This window comes from Episyrphus balteatus, chromosome 4 (assembly GCF_945859705.1).
Source record: "Episyrphus balteatus chromosome 4, idEpiBalt1.1, whole genome shotgun sequence".
Lineage (NCBI taxonomy): Eukaryota > Metazoa > Arthropoda > Insecta > Diptera > Syrphidae > Episyrphus > Episyrphus balteatus.
In genome coordinates this window covers 38,453,656-38,476,122 of record NC_079137.1, presented here as the reverse complement: position 1 = coordinate 38,476,122, position 22,467 = coordinate 38,453,656, and the positions used below count along the sequence as shown (strand labels likewise).

General features: G+C 28.4%; 1 protein-coding gene across 25 annotated transcripts in view; it reads right to left on the bottom strand.

Annotated features, from left to right (window-relative positions):
• LOC129919740 (cell adhesion molecule Dscam2) overlaps nt 1-22,467 on the bottom strand; it is a 197,598-nt gene that overhangs the window by 74,631 nt on the left and 100,500 nt on the right. For 3 of the 25 annotated variants that reach the window (XM_056000746.1, XM_056000737.1, XM_056000731.1), the window contains exon 5: nt 13,811-13,960. In XM_056000746.1, the coding sequence (XP_055856721.1) occupies nt 13,811-13,960 (150 nt within the window). Of the gene's footprint in view, nt 1-233; nt 358-3,994; nt 4,119-5,447; nt 5,572-6,233; nt 6,358-6,533; nt 6,658-9,140; nt 9,265-9,885; nt 10,010-10,431; nt 10,559-10,840; nt 10,965-11,089; nt 11,214-11,910; nt 12,035-13,810; nt 13,961-15,898; nt 16,076-17,050; nt 17,213-17,363; nt 17,529-17,663; nt 17,832-17,977; nt 18,149-18,266; nt 18,429-18,817; nt 18,980-19,256; nt 19,419-19,615; nt 19,790-22,467 lie in introns of all 25 variants that reach the window. The other 22 variants (XM_056000730.1, XM_056000755.1, XM_056000736.1 and 19 more) reach the window with 20 other exon arrangements.

Below are 22,467 nucleotides of genomic sequence, written 5' to 3'. Positions count from 1 at the left end.
CAAATTCATTACCTAATAAGCTTGTTTGTGGTTATAAACTTGACTGAATGTTGAGAAAGTCGTGTACAATGCAAATTTTAAATATCAACTTTTTTTCCAAATACAATTCCTTTTTACCGAGTAAAGATTGGGGTTTATTTTAACAAAATAGTTAGTTCGTCTTTTAGTTTTTTTTTGTCCAAACAAAATGAAAGCATGACTGCAGTTATAAACGAAAACAAAATCTTAATCACCTAAATGCCGGCACTGGAAAAGACTGAGCTGGACACAAAAGAGTTGTACTTTGACTTAAGCCGATATCTACATTGCGTGTCTTGTCACCAGATGTCAAACGAGGACCAACACTTCCAACAGGTTCTATAGACGAGTAATAAATTCAGAATATTTTTTTTGCCTAAATCGTTGGGATAGGATTGTTTGTATCAGAATTCTCTTTGAAACCTTTAAGATTGTTTTGAAAAATAACAAAAAAAAACAAAAATGTAGTCTATAACAAATAACAGAGTTTTAAAAATATAACAGCATTACAAACATCACCTAAATATTGGGACTGGATAAGATTGTGCCAAGCAAAGAAGCGTAACGTTTCGATGTAAACGAGAACGAACTTTTGTTAGTTCATCTATAGCATTAAATTTTGGACCTACACTTCCAGCGGGTTCTGTTGAAAATTGGAGTAAGAAAATTTAATACGAAAACATGAATTCTTCTATGAAAGTAGTACACAATAAATGGTTTATTGATTGCTGGGATAAGGTAGAAAATTTACATCTTTTAAGATCGTCCGAAATACTCGACTTGAAAATAATTTTTTTTTTTTTACTACCAAAAACCTTATCTATCAAATATCAAAATTATTGACTACTATAAGTACTGAAAGACTAAAATAAAAGTCGTGAAGTTTTCGCTCGAGTTTTAATCAAAATGTACCGGTATGGAAGAAAAAATTTGAATAGAATTTGGCTTTAGTTTATTTTCGAAAGAATTAACACTATCCTAAATATAAATGCAATTAAAAAATCGAGCAGAGTGATAAAAATGAAAAATCATCCTTCAGATTCCCAGTAGAAATGGTTAAATAATCAAGATACACGTACCAAAAATTTAATTAACAATTAATTTATATCAATTCACCTAAAAATCGGAACAGGATAAGATTGTGCCAAGCATAGGAGTGTTGCGTTGTTATGTAAGCGTGATCGAACCATATTCAGCTCATCATTTGCATTGAATTTTGGACTAACACTGCCAACGGGCTCTGAGAAAATGATAAAAATTAATTTTATCAACTGAACTATGAGTAATTAAATTCAATTTTTTTTTTCGAATGCTGGGATAAAGTTTTAAGCCGTATTTTAAAACGTAGATTTCTAAGAAAAATTAAAAGAAATGAAACGGGTCATTACGAATTAAAATTTAGAAAAAGTTCGACAGAAAAGTAAATTTTTTTTAACAAAAGTCTTGAAACCTTTTGAGAAAAAAACAACGCAAAAAAAAAACAAAATTTCCAAAAAGTTCACTGACCTGTTTTTAAAATGTGGCCTATAAAAAATTCTTCAATTTTCCTGAATAAAAATTATCTTTTCGATTTCAAAAATTTTAAATTTCAATTTAAGGAAAATCCCTTCAGAGCCGTAGACTCAACTTTAATGTATGCAAAAATTGCTGAAGTTAGAATTCATAAAAAAACAATTTATAAAATACCTATAAGCTGGAACTGGGTAAGACTGAGCTGGACAAAATAAACTAAAACTGCTTCCAAATCGTGATTCAGCATTTTTCAAGCGATTTTCAACACTTATTTTAGGGGCAACACTGCTGACTGGTTCTATATTATTATGAAAGCAAAACAAGGAATTAGTCAACTATAAAAGCTATTTAAATTGTTTTTTTTTTTTTTTTTTTTTTGTTGCTCTTGAATGTTGGAATTGTGGAATTGGTTGAGGTTGCATTGAACATACGTGCTTCTTATTCATAAGGAAAAAAGTTTAAGACCAATATAATTTTTAAACGAAATTGAGGACTAAAATAAAAACAAACCTATAAGCTGGCACTGGATATGACTGTGCTGGACAAAATAAGGCAAGACTGCTATTAATTTTCGAACCAGCATCGCGAAGACGTTCACCAATATTGATTTTTGGAGCAACGCTGCCAACAGGTTCTAAGAAATTTTTGTGATTAAAAAACATACCTAATCAAAATAATATAAACTATCTGAATTTCACACCTCAGAGTTGGTTTAATAAATAGGGTACCACATTGTCGATCATTGTCGCTATTCAAATATAAAAAAAAATCCACAAAATCCTAGAAGTTTGAAAGTATAAATGTTTGGTACATTTTTAACAAATGATTTACCTATAAACTGGTATAGGGTATGATTGCGCTGGACAAAATATGCTCAAAGTTTCATTAATACCAGCCTCAGCATCATTTCTACGATTGGCTAAATTAATTTTAGGTGCAACACTTCCAACAGGCTCTGAATTAAAAAAAAAAAAGTTCAAGTTTTTAATAAAAATGCCATAAAAAATTAAGAAAAGTTGAGAAAGGGTACCCGTAGTTTAACGTTTAATTTTTTCTACATTTATTATTTATGATTTGAAAACACTTCGTAGTAGTAAAGAGCTTCTGTGGATAAAAAGTCAATTACCTAAACGATGGTACGGGATAAGATTGAGCTGGGCAAAATATACATAAACTTTCATTTATTTTTGCTTCAGCATCTTTTCGACGATCAGCTACGCTTATCTTAGGCTGAACACTTCCAACGGGCTCTGTGCAAAAGTGAAAATAAAATTCAATCGTTTAGGTTTCATGGGATAGGATATCCTGCTAACTGAAATTCTATAAACAAGCTACCTGAATGTGTGGATATGGGTACATTAAAGGTATTCGGTTTTTGATATTGTTCAACAGTTTTTAAAATAGATTAACTAGCCACCGACACCGATTTGTAATTTAGATCACTTTTTTTGAATTTTTTTAAAACCCTCATAATGCTTGACCTATCTTATCTTATTATTATCTTATTTACATATACTAAAGTAGCTTGAAATGCTTTGAACAAAAGAACTGCTTAGATTTTTTACCTCACTGAAGACAAGGTTCTTCAAAATAATCTTTTCTTGATTTTTGTTTAGGCTTAGCAAAATATTTTACCTGTAAGCTGGTACTGGAAATGATTGTGCTGGACACTGAATCGCTATTTCCAAACCATTTCTAATTCTCTCATGATTAAACTCATCTTTTTTGTTTACTTTTGGCGCCACACTACCAACAGGTTCTAAAATTTTAAAATAATTTAAAAAAAATGTCAAGACGACATAAATAAAAGGAAAAAAACTGTATGTTGGAAAGTTGGGCCCTGATTTTTAGGGTAAATTATTTTTTTTGTAAGAACTTATTTTTATTTTTCTATTTTCTTTTGACTACGCTAAAACGTAACTTTAGAGTATTCTTTGGTACTAAGTTTTCAATAAGCCAAAAACTAACCTATGAGCTGGTACTGGAAATGATTGAGCTGGACAAAATAGAGCAACAGATATGCCTTTTTTAACTGCAGCATTTTGCAATTGATCAATAACGCTCACTTTTGGGGCAACACTTCCCATAGGTTCTGTGAAAAAATTATTAATACATCTAGAAAAATTTCCTTATTCTTTAACGAGGTCTTGAGAATGTTGGGATAAGTTTCGTGTACGATTCGTCGATGAAAATCTTTTTCGTACCTGTACATAGGAACTGGAAATGATTGTGCTGGACAAAATAATGAGACATCTTTTGAACTTTCAATACCAGCATTTAATAACTGACTTGTGATACTGACTTTTGGAGCAACGCTTCCCATGGGTTCTATATAGACAAAGATTGAATAAATTTCTTGTTCATAAAATAATAACACAGTAGTTGGGTGATTTTGACTGAATGTTGGTTGGGGGTAAGATATGGGCCGTTATTTTGCAGAGAAATTATATATTTTTAGTCATACCTATAAGCTGGTACCGGAAATGATTGAGCTGGACACAAAAGAGCAAGTGACAAACCACTTCGAATTGAGTCATGACTGAATCCATCTTTTTTACTAACTCGTGGAGCTACACTTCCAACTGGCTCTACATTGAGAAAAATTACATAAACACATATTTTAAGAACTGGATGGTAAACATTTTTCAAAAACTGGTGTGAATGTTGGGAGGGCATCTTTTATAAAATCTTACTTTTACAAAACTGGTTCTAAGCTTGTTGAATAAAACTATAAAACATCAATAAAAACGGAATTTACAGGAGAATTCAGGTTGGATAGCCGTTTTAAGCTGCAACTTTAAAGTCCTGACTTTTGAACAATTGTTTTATGAATACTCTAAAACCTCGAAATTAAATACGGTGTGTCGGTGATGTTAAATAAATCATACTTTAACCTCTTACCTAAAAGCTGGCATTGGATACGATTGAGAAGGACACAAAAGGTTTAAATTATGTCCTAGACTACCACCGGAAAAGCTCATTTTGTCCTTGATCTCAACTTTTGGTGCAACAGATCCAACAGGTTCTAATTGATTTGTAAACAAAATAAATAATAATAAATCAATTTATCTATGTAGCCTAACTATACTGCTTGAAGTTGGGAAGAGTTAAGCTTTAGATGAAATTTATATCCATAAAAATATAATAAAAAATTTATTTATTTTCATAAAAACTTAGTTGGCAGCAATAAAACGCCAATATAATCAATTTTTATGAACATATGCAAAAATAGAGAAGAAGTAAAGCACCAAACGCACCACTGTGCGGCGAAGAGCATGATAAATAGTCAAAGCCATGTTGACTGACAGATATTTAAATCTTCAGCTACTTTATGACTTTCACTCAACTTAATTCTTACTTCTTAGATAGGTATTTGGTAAAAATAATAATTTACCAAATATAGACCATTTGCTAAAAAATTTTGAAAAAATATGGTAAAAATAGGATTTTTGCATTATTTTTATAAATGTCAAAACCCCAGAAGTCCTTACCCAATTTGAACAATTTTTTTTTTCTACTTAATATTTAGCTCATTAAAGAGTTGTCTAAGATTATTTTACTAAAAAAAAATAAGGCGTTAGGGTGCTCAATTTTTTTTTTCTAAAAATATTTGAACAGTTGTTTTTTTCTACCTAAAACTTAGCTCATAAAAGATTTGTCTAAAAATATTATATTTAAAAAATAAGGCGTCAATTTTTTTTTCTAAAAATTTAATTTTTTTAACATTTTTTTCAAGCTTTAGGGTCGAACTGGAATCGGTTAGTTTAACCGATTTAGATTATTTTTTAAAACCCTTCTTAGATTTCAATACTCGCAACTTTTCCGCGCTATTAAGATTTGAAATTCGAAAAAAATGTTTTTTGACCCAGCCTAATGTGTAACTAGGAAAAGTGATCATTCAAAAAATTATAGCTCACCTAAAAGCTGGCATTGGATAAGATTGAGCTGGACAAAGAAGACTCAAATCTTTTCCAAAATTTCGAATAGAAAATCCCATTTTATCGTTCATATCAACTTTTGGTGCAACAGATCCCACTGGTTCTAAACATTTTTTATACAAAATTGAAATTTATTTAAATACTACTTTTTTTAAGGAAACGTTTGAAGTTGGTGGTACCCTGTTAGCTAAGAGTTATTTGTATTCAGTTAATTGAGGAAAAACTTAACTGGAAAATTTGAAAAAAAAAATATTTAAAAATTTACCTAAAAGCTGGCATTGGATAAGACTGAGCTGGACAAGTTAAACTCATATCAATATGACTCGCTGTATCAACATAATTTATACGATCTTTTGCATCAACTTTAGGAGCAACACTTCCAACTGGTTCTATATTCAGATAATTCAAAAAATAAAATAAGTAATGGATCCAACATTTTCTTTTATTTTATTCAAAACAAAAACTTCTCAAAAACTGCCTGAATGTGGAAGAAGATCTTATTTATGTTTAGGTAAAATAAACTAACCTAAATGCTGGTACTGGATAAGATTGTGCTGGGCAAATCAATGCAAAACTCTGTTGAATTTTTGTACGGGCATAATTAATCTCGTCTTTAATGTCAACTTTAGGAGCCACACTACCAACAGGTTCTGAAATTTATTTAACCAATTTTTTTACTAAATATTATTTTCTAAACTGCCTTCGAAGTTGGAATAGAAATTACAGAAAGAAGTTAAATATTTGTCAAATTTTGTAACCTTTTACCTAAAAGCCGGTACTGGATATGACTGAGCTGGACAAATAAGTGCCTTATCGGAATTCAATCGAACTTTTGTATGAGTAAATTCATCTCTATCGTCAACTTTTGGTGAAACACTTCCAACAGGTTCTATAGGACAAAATTTTAAATTTAAATGTAGTTTGATTATTTTTATGTTGGGATAAGGTTTTAGAGAATGGTTGAAAAATATCTTCCGATCGAGTTCGAGTTGTAACAAAAACAGGGAAACACGAAATTCATCCAATTTTCGTTCATACAGGCTTTTTTATTGAATTTCTACTAACCTAAAAGCAGGAACTGGATATGATTGACCAGGGCATAACATTGCATAACTATTATTTAAGGCGACATGAACCACTTGAAACTGATCGTGAAGATTTATTTTCGGTGGAACACTTCCAACAGGTTCTGAATTAAAGTTAAAGAAAAAATTAGTTTAATATTTAGGAACTTGGAAACATTTTAATCAATGAATGTTGGGCTTAGAGTGTAAATTGTTCAACTGTTACAGGGAAATTTTATTCAAGTAATTGAGCTTAATAATAATTTTTGAATTGTTTTTAAGTTGGCTTTTTTCTTAAATTACCTAAATAAAAATTGCAAAATTTTCAAAAAAATTATCCTTTTAAAACAAAATTCAGGTTTCAGTTGACAATGAATGAAAGATTTATCCTTTTCCGTTTTCAAGAAAAAAAAAAAGGCTACTCAGTCATAAAAAATAATATGTTAATTATAATTGGTTATTTATACCTAAAAGCTGGAACAGGATATGACTGACCCGGACATAACATCGCATAGCTGTGGCCTAAAGCTACGTGCACAACTTGAAATTGGTCATTAAGATTTATTTTTGGAGACACACTTCCAACAGGCTCTGTGAGAAAACAATTTCAAAAACAAACAAAATTGATGCAGGTACTGTGCAATGATAAGGAATGTTTGTTTCAAACTGTTTGAATGTTGGGAAAATTATCAATGGAAGTTAACTTCACAGAACTACATTAAATATTGATCATTAATCTTATGAGAATTCTAAAAAAAAAAAAACAAGAACAAGATTTTAACATAAGAAAACACAGTTTTTTTAATAGTTAGAATCTTCAAACAAAATATTCCGTTTGATTTCTTATATATATATATAGGAATTTTTGGGAATTTTGATTTTTTTAATTTTTGAAGCCGTTTTTAAAAAAAATAATTTTTTCTATATAGAAATTTTCAAAAAACTTAAAAAAAAATTTGGTATTGAAATTATTTTTTCCACATATTCAAACAAAAATTCAAGTAAATTCCGGTTTGAAAAAATTTATTTTTCAAAAATAAAAATTTTAAACATTTATAAAAAATCCAAAATTGACTTTTTTTTAATTTTTTACCTATTTTTTTCTGTACCAAAAGTAGGACCTTATGCCACAGTAAACGTTAGGGTGCTTCTTATATGGTCGAAAAAATCTTTTTTTCGATTTTTTAATGGGACACCTCTGCATTATGTTCTACCATATAAGCATAGTATATGGTATTTTTTTCCGATTTTAATATTAAAATTTAGGGGTCGCTACCATTCACTAAAGTAAAAAAAAAGATCAATTTCAACAAATTTTTTTTTGTTACAATACAAAGTACGCTCAAGACCCGATTTTTCAATCTTCTAATAAACAGTCAGTTAACTGTCCGTCGAATAAAGATATTAGGCTCATAAACAATCAGATAAAATCATTGAATTTTTCAATTAAGAAAGATCACTCAGTTAGCTATTCTACAGAATAACACAAAAAAAATGTCAAATTCAAAAATATTCAAAATTAAACTTCATTTTTATTCCGCTGTATTTTTATCATAATTTCTTTCAAAACAGTTAAAGATTTAATATAAAGTACTTAATTCTGATTACAAATTTAAAAATTTTCTGAGAAAAAAAAACACCATTTGGTGTATTTTTCAAAACTTTAAATTGTGGTAGCGACCCCTAGAACGTGTTTAAACTGGACCAAATTTTACCCAATTTATATTTAAGGCAGGAAGAACAAAATGAAAGGGTGTCCCATTAAAATTTCGAAAATTGATTTTTAAGAAGCACCCTAGTAAACGTATTATTTTTTAAATCAAAATCGTTAGAGCCGTTTTTGAGAAAAACAATCTTTCTCATTTTATATGTATGTACATTGGAAAGCAATTATATACCTGACAACTGGCACCGGATAAGCTTGGCCTGGACAAAGCATAGCATAATTTTCACCAGCTTGCACTTCCATATTTCGAAATTTTTCAAGTAGATTGATTTTTGGAGCAACACTTCCAACAGGTTCTAGAATAAAATAATAGTTTTTGAACACCTCTCTGAATTCTACACACGAAAAGAAGTCCTAACTGCTCTGAATGTTTTTAGGGGTACTCTAATTTTCAAGAAAAAAACCAACCTGTAAGCTGGTATTGGATACGATTGTGCCGGACACATTAGATTTAAACTTTGTTCAGTTTTGACACGTGCATTTGACAATTCATCAGCAATGCTTACTTTTGGTGGGACACTCCCAATGGGTTCTACGAAATGAATATCAATAAAAGTCCATCAAACAAAAGTATTGTTGTTAAAATTTGATTCAAGTGCCTGAATGTTGGACTTTCATAAAAGGGTTTCTTTATAATATTTTCATTTACCTATGAGCTGGCATTGGATAAGATTGTGCTGGACAAAGTAATGCGAAACTTGTTCCCGTTGATATCTCACGGGTTTGTAACTTATCTTGGACATTTATTTTAGGTTTAACACTACCAACAGGCTCTGTAAATATTATTTCATTTGTTTATTTATTTATTTGCCTAACCTTAACCTCAATGTTGGGATAGTTAAAAATTGGCTTTTTTGATAAGATAATGGTTAAAACTTGTACCTAAATGCTGGCATTGGATATGACTGAGCTGGACAAAGAAGAGAGTATGAATTCCCACGATTAACATCAACAAATTGATGTTTATCTTGAATTGTTATTTTTGGACCAACACTTCCTACAGGTTCTGAAAAATTTATTTTTAATTAATATTTTTTCGAAAACAAAATGGTTGCCTTGAAAAATTGTTGAGATAGGGTTCTATTTGTATTTGAAAAGAACAAATTTATTATATTAACCTAAAAAATGGTACAGGATATGATTGTCCTGGGCATAAAATAGCAAAACTTTCTCCAGCTGAGAATTGCATCATTTTTAATTTGTCCAGAAATGCTATTTTTGGAGCTTCACTTCCAAGGGGCTCTAAAGAAAGTATTATTTTTAATTTAATAAACAAAAAATTTTTTTTAGTTTAGAAGGATAGGGCCTCTGTTGGGATAGGGTCCGAATATCAAAGCACGTAAAAACTGACATAAAAAGGGAATCATATAAAACCAGAGCATTTTTCACCTAAAAACCGGAACTGGATACGCTTGTCCAGGACAAAACATTACAAAGTTTGCACCACCTTCAGCTTGCATCATTTTGAATCTTTCAAGAAATGCGATTTTTGGAGAAACACTGCCAACGGGTTTTATAAATAAATTCTTTTATTTGAGGTCTTTCCTTAATAAATCAAAACCTTTGTCTGAATGTTGGAAGTTTCTGCTTTCTTAAACGGTACAGTAAATAAAACTCGAGTTAATACCTGAACGAAGGAGTTGGATACGATTGTGCTGGGCAGAGAATATTTAAATTATGTCCAATACGTGATTTAACAAGTTTGTATTCATCACCGACATTAATTTTAGGACTGACACTTCCAACAGGCTCTGAGGATTAAAATATTTTAAAAATCGATTACAATTAAGTTTTAGAAGATAAAAACTGCCTTTTTGATAAGAAAGGGTCCAAATATTAATTGTTTTCTAGAGTTCCATTGGATTTTTTTCATTAATCAGCTATTCAGCAAAGCTAAAACCAATTCAGCAAATGTTACCTACCTAAATAATGGTACTGGATAAGCTTGAGCAGGACACATAAGTGTTGCATTTCGACTAAGTTGGATTTTAGTTGTTCTAGAATCATCTCCAGATGTTAATTTAGGAGCAACACTGCCAACGGGTTCTTACGAAAGAAAATTTTTTTATTTAAATGCAAATTCTAATAAAGAGTTATTATTCCTGATATATGGGATATGGTACCTTCAAACTTCACTTTAAACAAAAATTTTAAAAAGCTTTGAAGTATTTACCTAAAAATTGGAACTGGATATGCTTGAGCTGGACACATCATTGTAGCACTATGATTGCTTTTAACTTTTGGTATTCTTATGGACTCATCACCAGCAGTAAGCTTGGGACTAACACTTCCTACAGGTTCTAGAATTTTATAAAATTTTGTGCATTCATTTTTTTAAAGACCTGCAGACATCTGAATAACTTAAGGTCTTCAATGTTGGGATTGGAAACTTTTTTATAGTTTGGAAACGTTGTTATTGGATTATAAAATTATTTGGTATAACACTTTTGAACATCATAGGCCTGATTCACAAGACATGAATTCGTAGTTCAACTAAAAATAACATTTAAGATTTTTCGGGAAGTAAATAATAAGCAGAATGTGAGTTTTTATTTATAATTTAAAAAAACACCTCAATTTACCTAAAGAATGGAACTGGATAAGCCTGCGCTGGACATAAAAGAGTAGCATTTTTCTTTACTCGCAATTTGACAATTCTTGATTCATCACCAGATGTTAATCTGGGACTTATACTTCCAACAGGTTCTAAAAATTATTTATTTCAAGTTAAAAAAAAATGTTTGAGGTTAAAAATAAAAAAAAAATATGTTGAGATAAGGGCTGATGTATGGCGTATGAGTAACTTTTTTTTTAAACGAAAGCTCTCTTACCTAAACACTGGAACTGGATAAGCTTGAGCTGGACATATTAGGGTAATAGAATCTGATAATGGTTTTGAAATAACTTTAATGTCATTTCCTGTAGTTAATCTTGGCCCAACACTTCCAACGGGTTCTAGATTAGATATTAAAGGGAGGGTAAAAGTAAAATCTAAGAAAAAATCTTGAAAAAGTAGTCATCCTAAATGTTGAGATAGGAAGTTTTAAAGTTATTGTATTTGAACAACTTTGTAGAGTTATGAAAAAAAGAACTTTCTTAATAAATTCATTGAAACCAAGCAAAAACGAACAAATGTTTTCAATTTTTAAGAAATTTAAGAAATTTCGAAGTTTTAAGTTTTCTTTACCAAAATGTACAAAACAAAAGAGAAATTTGTAAGAGTTATCATTAGGTAAGATTAATTAATTTTAATTTTAACTTTTAACCTATCAGCTACTACTTTTACAAAGATAGAATTGAGACCCTTAAAAAAAACGATACCCAACACCCATAAATGAAATGAAGAGTTACATATCGTCCCGTTTCTGCTTGAACCTCGTAAGTACATTTTTTTAAAAGATTTAATTTTCTGTTAAACATTGTTCTAAAACTTACAGAAATAATAGTTATAAAGGTTTAAGTGTAGAAACAACTCAATCAATATGTCTTAAACATAACTTGATTTCCTTTTGTTCAATTCATATTTCTAATTTCAAGAAAAATTTATATTTCTTTTAAGAACTGAACAAAATTTGCTTTGTAGATACGTGGTTCACGCAGAAACGGGACGATATATAAATATATTTTTTAATTTGTGTGTATCTTCAAATACCTAAAACTTGGAGCTGGATAAGCTTGAGCTGGACAAAGAAGTGTTAAACTGGCATTTGATGCTGTTTTAAAACTGCTACTGGTCAATGTTGTTGGAAATTTTGGTGAAACCCTGCCAACTGGTTCTGGAAGATATTTTTATATTATATTTTTATTGTATACTCTTTTTTTTAAACAATTGCAAACTTTAATAAATACTTAATTTATTAATATTAAAAAGATAATTAAAGGACTTACCTTAAGAAAATTTTGGTATTTTTTTTTTAATATTTACTTAAAGATATTTACACCACACAAAATGGTTTTGGGTAATTTAAAATTGGTTAAATATTTAGTTCACGTTACTTCTCAAGCTCAAGTCAAGCATTTCGGATATATATTTTGTTCGATATTTTATTTCATATCTTTATAAACAATTTTTGTTTTTTTAAGCTTTAAAAATTTAATTTATTTTTTTTACAAAATTATGCAAGTTTCTAAGTAAAAAAATTATTATTTCCTGCATTTTATATTTTTCACTTATATGTGATTTTTATTTAATTTTTAATATAATTTATAAACACGGACGCGCAACAGGGTACCCTATCCCAACATTCAGGCAGTTTTTTTTATGTACAACAACAATACTTTGATTTTTTTTTTTTTTTGTGGAAAAAAAGCAAAGAAAAGCATTTTAAGTGAAAAATGGTTTTGATTGCTTTAAAACAAAATTAAAACAAATTGAAAAAAAAAAAATAATTTGCACATAAATAAATGTATGTTGATTTTAAATAAAAGTATTATTAAGTATATTCAATAAATCATCAAAATATTGTTGTTTTTAATTAAAATATATTTTTATAAAATATTAATATAATTTATTTAACTGAAAATATTTATTTTTTCTTATAAAAATTTAAATATTTGTACAAAACAGTATGATATTCCTACGATAATTGCAGTATTTTAACCACGACATTTAACATTTAAAGCATTTTTAAAAATATGGAATACAAAATATTTTGTATTTCTAGGTATTTTATGTTATAACTATTATTTGATGGTAATATAATGAACTTTTTTGTAAAGTTTTTTTTTAATTTAAAATAAATATTTTCAGTTTTTGTTAAATATTTAGCGAAAATGTCACAGTTTTGAATTATTGTATTGTTAATTTTTATATGGTATAGATTTTTTTAAGGAAAAAAGCATAATTTCTTAAAAATACAATTTAATTAGATCTTGATTTTATTTATAAATTATTTTAATCAATACAAATTAGATTTATTTAATTTTATTTAAATTAACAAACTAAAAATTATTGAAACATGAAAAATTTAAGTTTAAAATGATTTTATGGCCAAACCATTTTTTAGATTTTTATGCATTATGACATTTTCGCTATGACTATTATATCAGCAGTTAAAAATTCAAGTATTTTTTTTTATAACGATTATTCTTCATCATTTATTTTTAAAAATCACAATAATTTTATATTAAAGGCCTAAAATTTTAAAACACATAGTCTTGCGACCATGGCAGTTTTTGACATTTTTAATTAAAGATGAGAAAATGATTTTTTAAATGATGTTAATAATATTAATTAAATTAAACAAATAACTTTATTTCTAAATTTAAATTTCCTCTTAGGAGACAGTTTGTAAAGAAATGTAAATACTGAAAATCCATTTTTAAGAATTATTCTTCATAAATGTGGTAAAAAATGTACATTTACAGTATGTAACTATAAAGTCTTGAATTTCAAAAATGATTTTTATGGTTGTGATAAATTTTTAATTGATAAATAAATTAAACTTCCAGTCAGTAACTTTTTATTAAAAAAAATTCTTTTTAACTGCTGATACAAAGTTATTAAAATACAAAAAATAAAAAAATACTATTAAAATTTCAAGCCAACTTACCTGTAATTACCAATCGTCCCTTTGTTGCACTCAATCTAGTTTCACCAGTTAAACGATGTTTGGTACGACATTGGTAACTTTTATAGCCATCTTCAGGTCCAACTTCACGAATATGCAATTCACCAGATGGTAGAACTAAGTATTTTCCGTCTGTTTTTTTTTTTTTTGTTTCGATTGGGAAGCAAATATTAAGAAGAGAACATAAAATAATATATTAATTTAAAATTCATTTAACTTAAATATATATATTTTTCTACACATTCAATTTTAAATGCAAGCAATTATTTTTTTAAATTAAAATTTTAATTTAATTTATTTTATTGTTAAAGAATTAATTTTTGTTTTTTTAATTTAAATGTAAATTATAATAAAATTACTTGCATTTGCAATTGAGACGTCATGCTTTTAATATATTTTGCTATACAAATTGACATGCAGTTATTTATTCTTCAAAAAGGTTTTCATTATTTAGTTTTAACTTTTATATTGCAAGATTTGAGCGTGCGGTTTAAGTTATTTTTTTTATTTCAAGCGTGAAATTAACCAAGATGCATATTTCTTTTTGAAGAATAAATTGAATATATATTACTTACTTATGAATAAATAAACATTATTTCAAATTTGAATTGAATTTAATTTTATAAAGTTTTTTTTTTTTTTGGAATTACAGTGAAATTATTGTGTAAATTATTGTGGATTCAAATATTTGAAATTTCGTTTATTTTTTCATTAGAAAAAGCAACTTGTGTGTGTATGCGATAGAAGTTACACATTTTATTTAAAAGTATTTTAGATATTTTTTTATGTTGATTAATTTTCGTTGTAATAAGTTCTATAGATTTTTTTTTTTTTCAAAATGATTATAAACATATTTAAAGTTAAAAAATAAATACTTTGCAATATGTAAAATTATAAATATGTGTATCTTTTTTAAAACGTTTTTTATGGAAACTTTTCAATTTTTTTTATTGTAGGTAGGTGCTTTACCAATAAAATTGTTGTCAATCTAGCCAGTCCTAGTAAATCAAAGCACCTTCTTTACCATCTTTTTAGAAAGACTTGACAGACTTGCGTGCCGAACGAATTAAAATAAAAATTATTGCAGAAATACTCAAGCATTTTTTTTATTGAAAAGAAATTTATTTTTTACTTTATCTGATTATTTTACTATTTTCACAATATCATTTTTTTTTAATCTTCTTAAAAAAAAGTTATTTATTAAAATATATATCATAATTCAAATTAAATGTATGTTTTTGTTAAAATGGCGCCCAACGAGTCAAACTAGAAAAACAAAAAATTTTGTTGTCCACAATTTTGTAAAAAGATAACAATTAAGTAGGAAAAAATGGCGCCCAACGCAAACAAAACCATTTCGTTTGACTTAATACTTGCCTACCAAGATAGTTTTAACAAAACTTAATAAAGTTTCGTTTAAAAAAGTATTAATATTTTATTGTTAGAACTTACTACAACAACAAAAAATTGTTTTTATACTGTTTTTTTTACCATTACACAAGTTGCTCTTTAACATGCGGATGTTAAGAAAATTTTAAATATTTCTTTTATTTTTTTTTTAACTTTTTACAATTTTGTTACGATTATTAAATTTTTGTATGTACAGTAAATTTAAAATTTTCTCAACACTATATCTACACTTAACCTAAGTGAAGGAGGATCATTCAGGATAAGGAAAGCCGTGAGGCTTATGGAGTTTTTCGGAACATAGGATCAATAAGGATTGGATGTGAAAATAAAAAATTGTGATAGTGACAAAGAAAACAAAATAAAAAAAATATTAACAAACAAAACAAAAAAACAATGCCTGCCTTTTATACAATTCAGAAAATTCTAATTTGGAAAAAACCTAACGACAAAATTTAGACCTACACAAATAGTAGCTGAGAAGTGAATACAAACATAGTATAATATATGGGAATATAAGCAATATATGAAATTATATCAAACAAATAAATATAAGGATTATATAAAATAGATATTAAACAAATTTACAATACAATATTGGATTATATTTTTTTTTTTTTTTTGTTTTTGTTTTGTGTGCTTGTCTATTACTAAACAATTTACCAATTGGAAACTGTCCTGCATCATTTGTCGAAAATATTTCTCTTTCTTCATCTTCAACCCACGATGAAACCGAAATGAAATCAGCCACAAAACTTGGTATATGACATTTTAATATTGCACTATTACCACGTAGAACAGCTTCATCCATAACATTAACGGTATATGATTGGGGAACAACTGTTATGTGTGAGAAGAAAGGTTGAAAGGATGTTGTGTGGTTAGTAAAGCTTCATTTGTGCAAAATATTAATGTGATTTGTTTTTTATTTTTATTTTTCAATGCATCGTTAGTTTAGCCATTGAATTTTTTGTTAAACAAGTTTGAGAGAAAAGTGGCGCCCAATGCGAATTTTCAATTTTTTTGAAATGTATATTTATCTTCCTCAAAGAAAGATTTAATATTAATAATGTTTAAACTGGTTAAAGAAGAAGAATAAGTTTGTTTAAGAATTTGATATCTCAAAATATTTCTTATGACAGAAACTGAAGGAGTATTTGTTCCCTGGTTAAAATAAGGATGACTTACTATTTCAGATTAAAGATTTATAAAAATGGCGCCCAATGTGGAGTTTAATTAAAAGAAGCCCAGACCTAATCTTGCACCTTTTCAATTTTTTTACTACAGAAAATTTAGTGGAAAATGGCTCCCAACACGAAATTCAATGCTTTGGAAATAGCATTTCTATTTAATTTTATTATTAAAAAAAAAACCAGAAAGACCTATAGGAAACACCAACCTTACCCAGAAGTCTGCATTTTATAACACAAACAAATTAACTAAATAAACACAGTGAAAAATGGCGCCCAACGAAAAGTTTTTTTGATAAAAAAATGCAGTGAACAATGGCACCCAACGAGAAATGTAACTGAAAGAAAAAACAAGAAAAATCAACTTGAAAAATCGTGGCGAATTAAACACAACCTTAGATATTTTAAATGGCGCCCAACGCCAAGATTTCTTGAATTATATGTATTTACAGAATATTCAGTTTTTCACCAACCAAATTTTATTAACATTTTTCCAAACCGAACCAATAACCCAAAATTTCGAAAACGAAATAACAACAAGGATCAAGGTTAGGGAGAAGGATACAACAAAAATATTATTAAAAAAAAAAAACAACAACAAACTATGAGATTTTTGTATATCTACCCGAAGAACCATTTTTAATATAAGCTCCTCCATCAGTATCAACCCAATCGGTAATATCAACATGATCAGCAACAAAAGATGGAGTTTGACATTTAAAAATTGCTGAATTTCCCTTAATCACATATTCATCATAAACTTGAGATTGGAAATATTGATTCACAACTGGAAAGGAACAACAAAAATTTTGGGATATCATAAAAAATAAACAAATACAAGAAAGGAAATTTAAAAAAAAAATGGACCAGGACTTAAGGATAAACCTACACTTTATTCTAAATTCAAACTTTCAGCATTGTGTATTTTTCATTTTTACCAATTTCATTTCCATTTCGATACATTTCAACACCCTCTTCATCAATCCAAGCTTCAACATCAATAAAATCAGCAACAAATGATGGAACTAAACATTTCAATGTTGCTGAATTACCACGCAAGACAAATTCATCAATAACTCGTGTTTGATAAAATTGATGTACAACTATAAGTTAAATTGAAAAAAAAATTCAAATAACAGAAAATACACAAAGAAACTTAAAATAAACTGGAAATATTTGTATTCGATAGGAAATGGAAAGAAGTACAAAATACAATAGAAATTAGCAAAGACTCAAACCAGTCTCTTTTTCATTATCTGGATAGTAAGTTGTGCCCTCAGAATCCATCCATAGATCAACGTAAACAAAATCAGCAACATACGATGGTATTTCACATTTCATAACAACAGAATTTCCACGAATAACATACTCATTATCGGCTTCAGATTCATATGATTGAATTACAACTGAGATCGAAAGAAAAAAATAGAAAACAGAAATCTTTAAAAAAAAATCAAACTGGATTTAGGAAGAAAAAATAGGATTTTTTGTAGGAATGGAGAAAGGATTTCACCTATAAAACAAAATCACACTTATTAAGAATATTCTCTACCATAAGCTTGTGAAGAATTTTCACGCCACAATTCGATACCCTCTTCATCAACCCACGCTTCAATTTGAACAAAATCAGCAACAAATGAGGGTATTTTACATTTGACTATGGCAGCATTGCCTTTGATAACATATTCATTTTCAGCTTCAGTTATGTAAAATTGAGAAACAACTAGAAAATAAAATTATACAATATGAATTCAAAATAAATAAGGAAAAGGATAAATAGGATTAAGGATTCTTTTTTTAAGCCTAAAAAAAAAAAAAAAATATTCAGCAAAGACTCGAACCATAATCATTAGAAAATGTTAAAACATCGCCATTTTCATCGATCCAAGACTCAACGCGTACAAAATCAGCAACAAATGATGGAATTGAACATTTTAAAACAGCTGAATTGCCTTTAATGACATATTCATTCATAATTTCAGCTTCATAGAATTGATTAACAACTGGAAAAAAGGGACAAAATCAGATTCAAATAAGGAAAATGTAATATGAGGGAAATCTTCATTTAATCAATACTCCCAATCCGGATCGAAGGACCAAATAACAATTTTATGTTCCTGTCGCATTTTCAATATCTTTTAATTAACCTTCAAAAATATTGGTATAAAGATAAATTAAGAAAGAAGAGACCTATTTTCGATGGAAAGAATAAAACAATAAAAATAGACAAGGAAAAGCTAGTTTGATCCGGCTCGAAGGACCAAACATAAATTTATTTCCAAAAATTTCAAAATAAAGTGAAAGAGAAAATACAAAAAAGGATAGGAATGGTAGGATTTTTAATAATTAAGTTCATAACTAAATTTTTTGATAGCGAAGAAAAAACTCAAACCATAATTATCAGAATGTCTTAATTCGTTGCCCTCTTCATCAATCCAAGATTCAACGCGAACAAAATCAGCAACAAATGATGGAATAGAACATTTTAAAATTGCTGAATTGCCTTTGATAACATATTCCATTAAAATATCAGCTCCATAGTATTGGTTTACCACTAAAAAAATTAAAATTAATTCATTTATAAGACTTAAAAGCAGTTTGTCAAAAAATTATTCACTGGTTCCCATTAATCTTTCTTTTTAAAAATTATTACCCCTAGCTTCAAAACTTAACAACAATTAATTTTTTTTATAATTGAATTGTTTCAAATAAATATTTAAAAACAACTTGATACCACAACGGGATAGGATTCTAGGAATAAGACAAAACCCTCCTTCACAATCCTTAAATAAAATAGGTTTTTTTTTGTATTAAACTTAAGACTTTTATACCAAAACTTTCATCTGGTAAAAACTCAGATCCATCACTGCCAACCCAAGAATCGACTTTAACAAAATCAGCAACAAAACTTGGAATTGTACATTTAAGTACAGCTGTATTTCCTTTAATAACATATTCTGATACAACTTCAGCTTCATAATATTGATTAACCACTGAAATAGAAAAAAAAAGAAACAAGTCTTCTAGTACATTATATGAAATTTCCCCTGAAATTTAATTCATTCCTTCAAAATAATTAAAACTTAAAAAAAAGTATAAATTAAGGGTAGGATATTCAAGGATTTAAGGATATTTTAGTGTCTTAATTTACCACCAACAACCACTAAAAAAAAATATTTATATGATGTACCCTTTCCCTGTTGTTGATCTTCCATTGTGGCATATAATGAGCCAGTTTCATCTTGCCATGATATAACTTGAACAAAATCAGCAACAAATGATGGTATGGAACATTTTAATACTGCTGAATTTCCCCTAATTACATATTCGTTGTTTACTTCGGATTCGTAATACTGCTGAACGACTAAAAATTGAAAAAGTATTTAACTAAAACAATGGCTTACAAAAAAAAACATTGAGGATATTTTATTTATTCACTTAAAGTTGACATTATTGCTAAACGTCTATGAAACATATACGCATTTATCTTGAAAAATGGTTCTTTGAATTATGAGATATTTTATAAAACTGAATAACCTTAAAGAATAGTGCTCACAAAAAAATATCAAGATATACTGTAAAACTGAAAAAAAGAGCAAATAATAGAACAAATGTTTTCAGGATCATATTATTTACGCACTATAAGTTGACTTTAATGCTGAATGACATTAAACAAAACGACTTTTATTCACTTAAAATGAAAAAAAAAAAGATTAAGTTTGAACTTTAGAGCGCTGAATAGCCTCATACGACATCACTTGCTGTGCTGAATAAACACAAGAAAAACTAGGGTGAACATCTCATATTAAAGTGCTGAATAACTTCATCTTAAAAAGAATTGCAGGAGAAATGTTCAAAATAAAAGCAGAGCATATTTTTTTTAAAATGATAAAATTTTAATTATTCAAGAGCTGAATAGTTTTTATCGACATTCCTGGTTGCGCTGAATAACCTACAACAATAGAGCTTACAAAAAATGTGCAAGGTAAGCAGTAAATCCAAAATAAGAAATTCTAGAAAACATATAAAACATATCATTTATTAACTCTAAGTTGACATTGTTGCTTTTAAAGTGCTAAATAACCTCTCAAGACAAATCGGATATTTCTCATTTATGTTAATTTCATTTACTTTGAAAAAGTATAAAAACTTGATTTTAAAGTGCTGAATAACCCTTAAACGCTTAATTTTAATGGGCTTACAAAAAAATTTATAAACAAAAGAAACTACTCGTAGCTTTTTGCAAAAGGCAATCTTTGAATTTAAAGTTGCTGAGTAATCTCTAACTCCATTGGCTTAGCATGCTTACAACAAATTTGCAAATAAGAATGGAAAATAAAAAGATAACAACATTTCGAATGCACTGAGTAGCTCATTTAACCTTTAGTAGTTTTTTTTTTTCAATAAAGTGCTTACACAAATTTTAAAACTAAAACTCAACCATGTGCTCCAAAAATCTCTAATTTATCCTCATTATAACGTAGTTACTTTTTCTATAAAGATAAAGATTTACTCTTTATTTAAGCTTAGTTACAGCAAAGATAACAATCATAGGAACACAAAAAAAAAGTAGAATAACAACATTGTAAACTGCTGAATTACTCATAAACATTTGTGTTTTTTTTTTTTTTTCTTAATTTTGTCTAATAAATTTTTTCTGAGCGACTTTAAATTGCCACAAGTTTCATCTTTAACAAACTTAACAACAAACAATGAAGAAAAATAAAAGTAAACAGGTACTTGAAAAAAAAAAACAGACCAACAACATTGTAAACCTGCTGAATTACACTTAATTGCCTCTTTTTTACTCAGAACAAATTCATACCAACTTATAATTACAAGAAGTCAAAACTATTACAAGGGCTTACAAGAAATTATGGAGACAAGTCCAAAAACTTACAACAACTTGTCAAAATATAAACATCATCACAACCAACACACTCTTTTAATGAATTTTTGTCTGAGAAAATTTATCCAACCGTGTGATAATGATGATAGCACCTATATGATTAGATTTCACTCTTCTTTTTTTATTTAGTCTTTTCCCATAAATTAATTGAGTTAACAAAGCTTAAAACCTGTGGAGCTTTAATCAAATTTACGAGTGAAGTTTGGTTTGGGATATGATGTTGGTTAGAGGCTAGGAGGGAGTAATAGTGTTTTGAGAGCATTTATGTTAATTTCAATTAAAAGAAAACAAAAAAAAAAAAAACTCAACAACAAACAAGATAAACTTAAACAACAACAAAACCAACAACAAAAAAAAAAAGAAAAGAAGTATATCTAAACAAACTCTAATTGGGGGAGGTAAAAGAATGGCACTATTTCGTATAAAGAACCTTCGCATGACAAAGTATATAGAGATGGCTAGAATATAGAAAACGTGTTGTCGTCGACGGTCGGCACATGGATGTGAGTAGGGCCTGAATGGCTTTTGTCACAAGTCACAACACACAGGGACCGATTGTTGTTTTTGAGACGGAGACAGTGGCAATGAACTGCAACGAGGACTGACAGATGGGGACGACGATGTGGTGGAGCCATTGCATTATCATCATCAAACCATCGGAGTTTAAGGAATAATGAATGGGGAGTGTGAAAAGTGAGTTTTAGCTTGCACAAAAAGTTGGTAGCTTTGGCACACCAATGAAAAAAAGGAGGGGGGGGGAAGGAGATAATTTGACTGAAATATGTACAGAGGCGTTTCTTTCAGATTGAATGCACTTTATATTCTAACGCAATTGAGAGGCAGTTGATGTGCACAGGCACACAGTAGGTATACGAGTAATGGAGGTTTAATTTGGTTATGTTTTGTATAAATCTAATAATGATGATTTTCAGTGAAAAATCTTGCTAAAAATTAGTATTAAATAATTTTTCACTGCATTGATACAAAATATGAATATGCTTTGAAACTTTATTAAAAAACATAGGTATTTGGGACTCTTCGCATAGGTATATTTAAGCCATAAAGTGCTGCTGTTTTCACTCTTTCCTTCTTGTGAGAACGGTCACACTGGTACCTTGGATATTCCTTTGTTC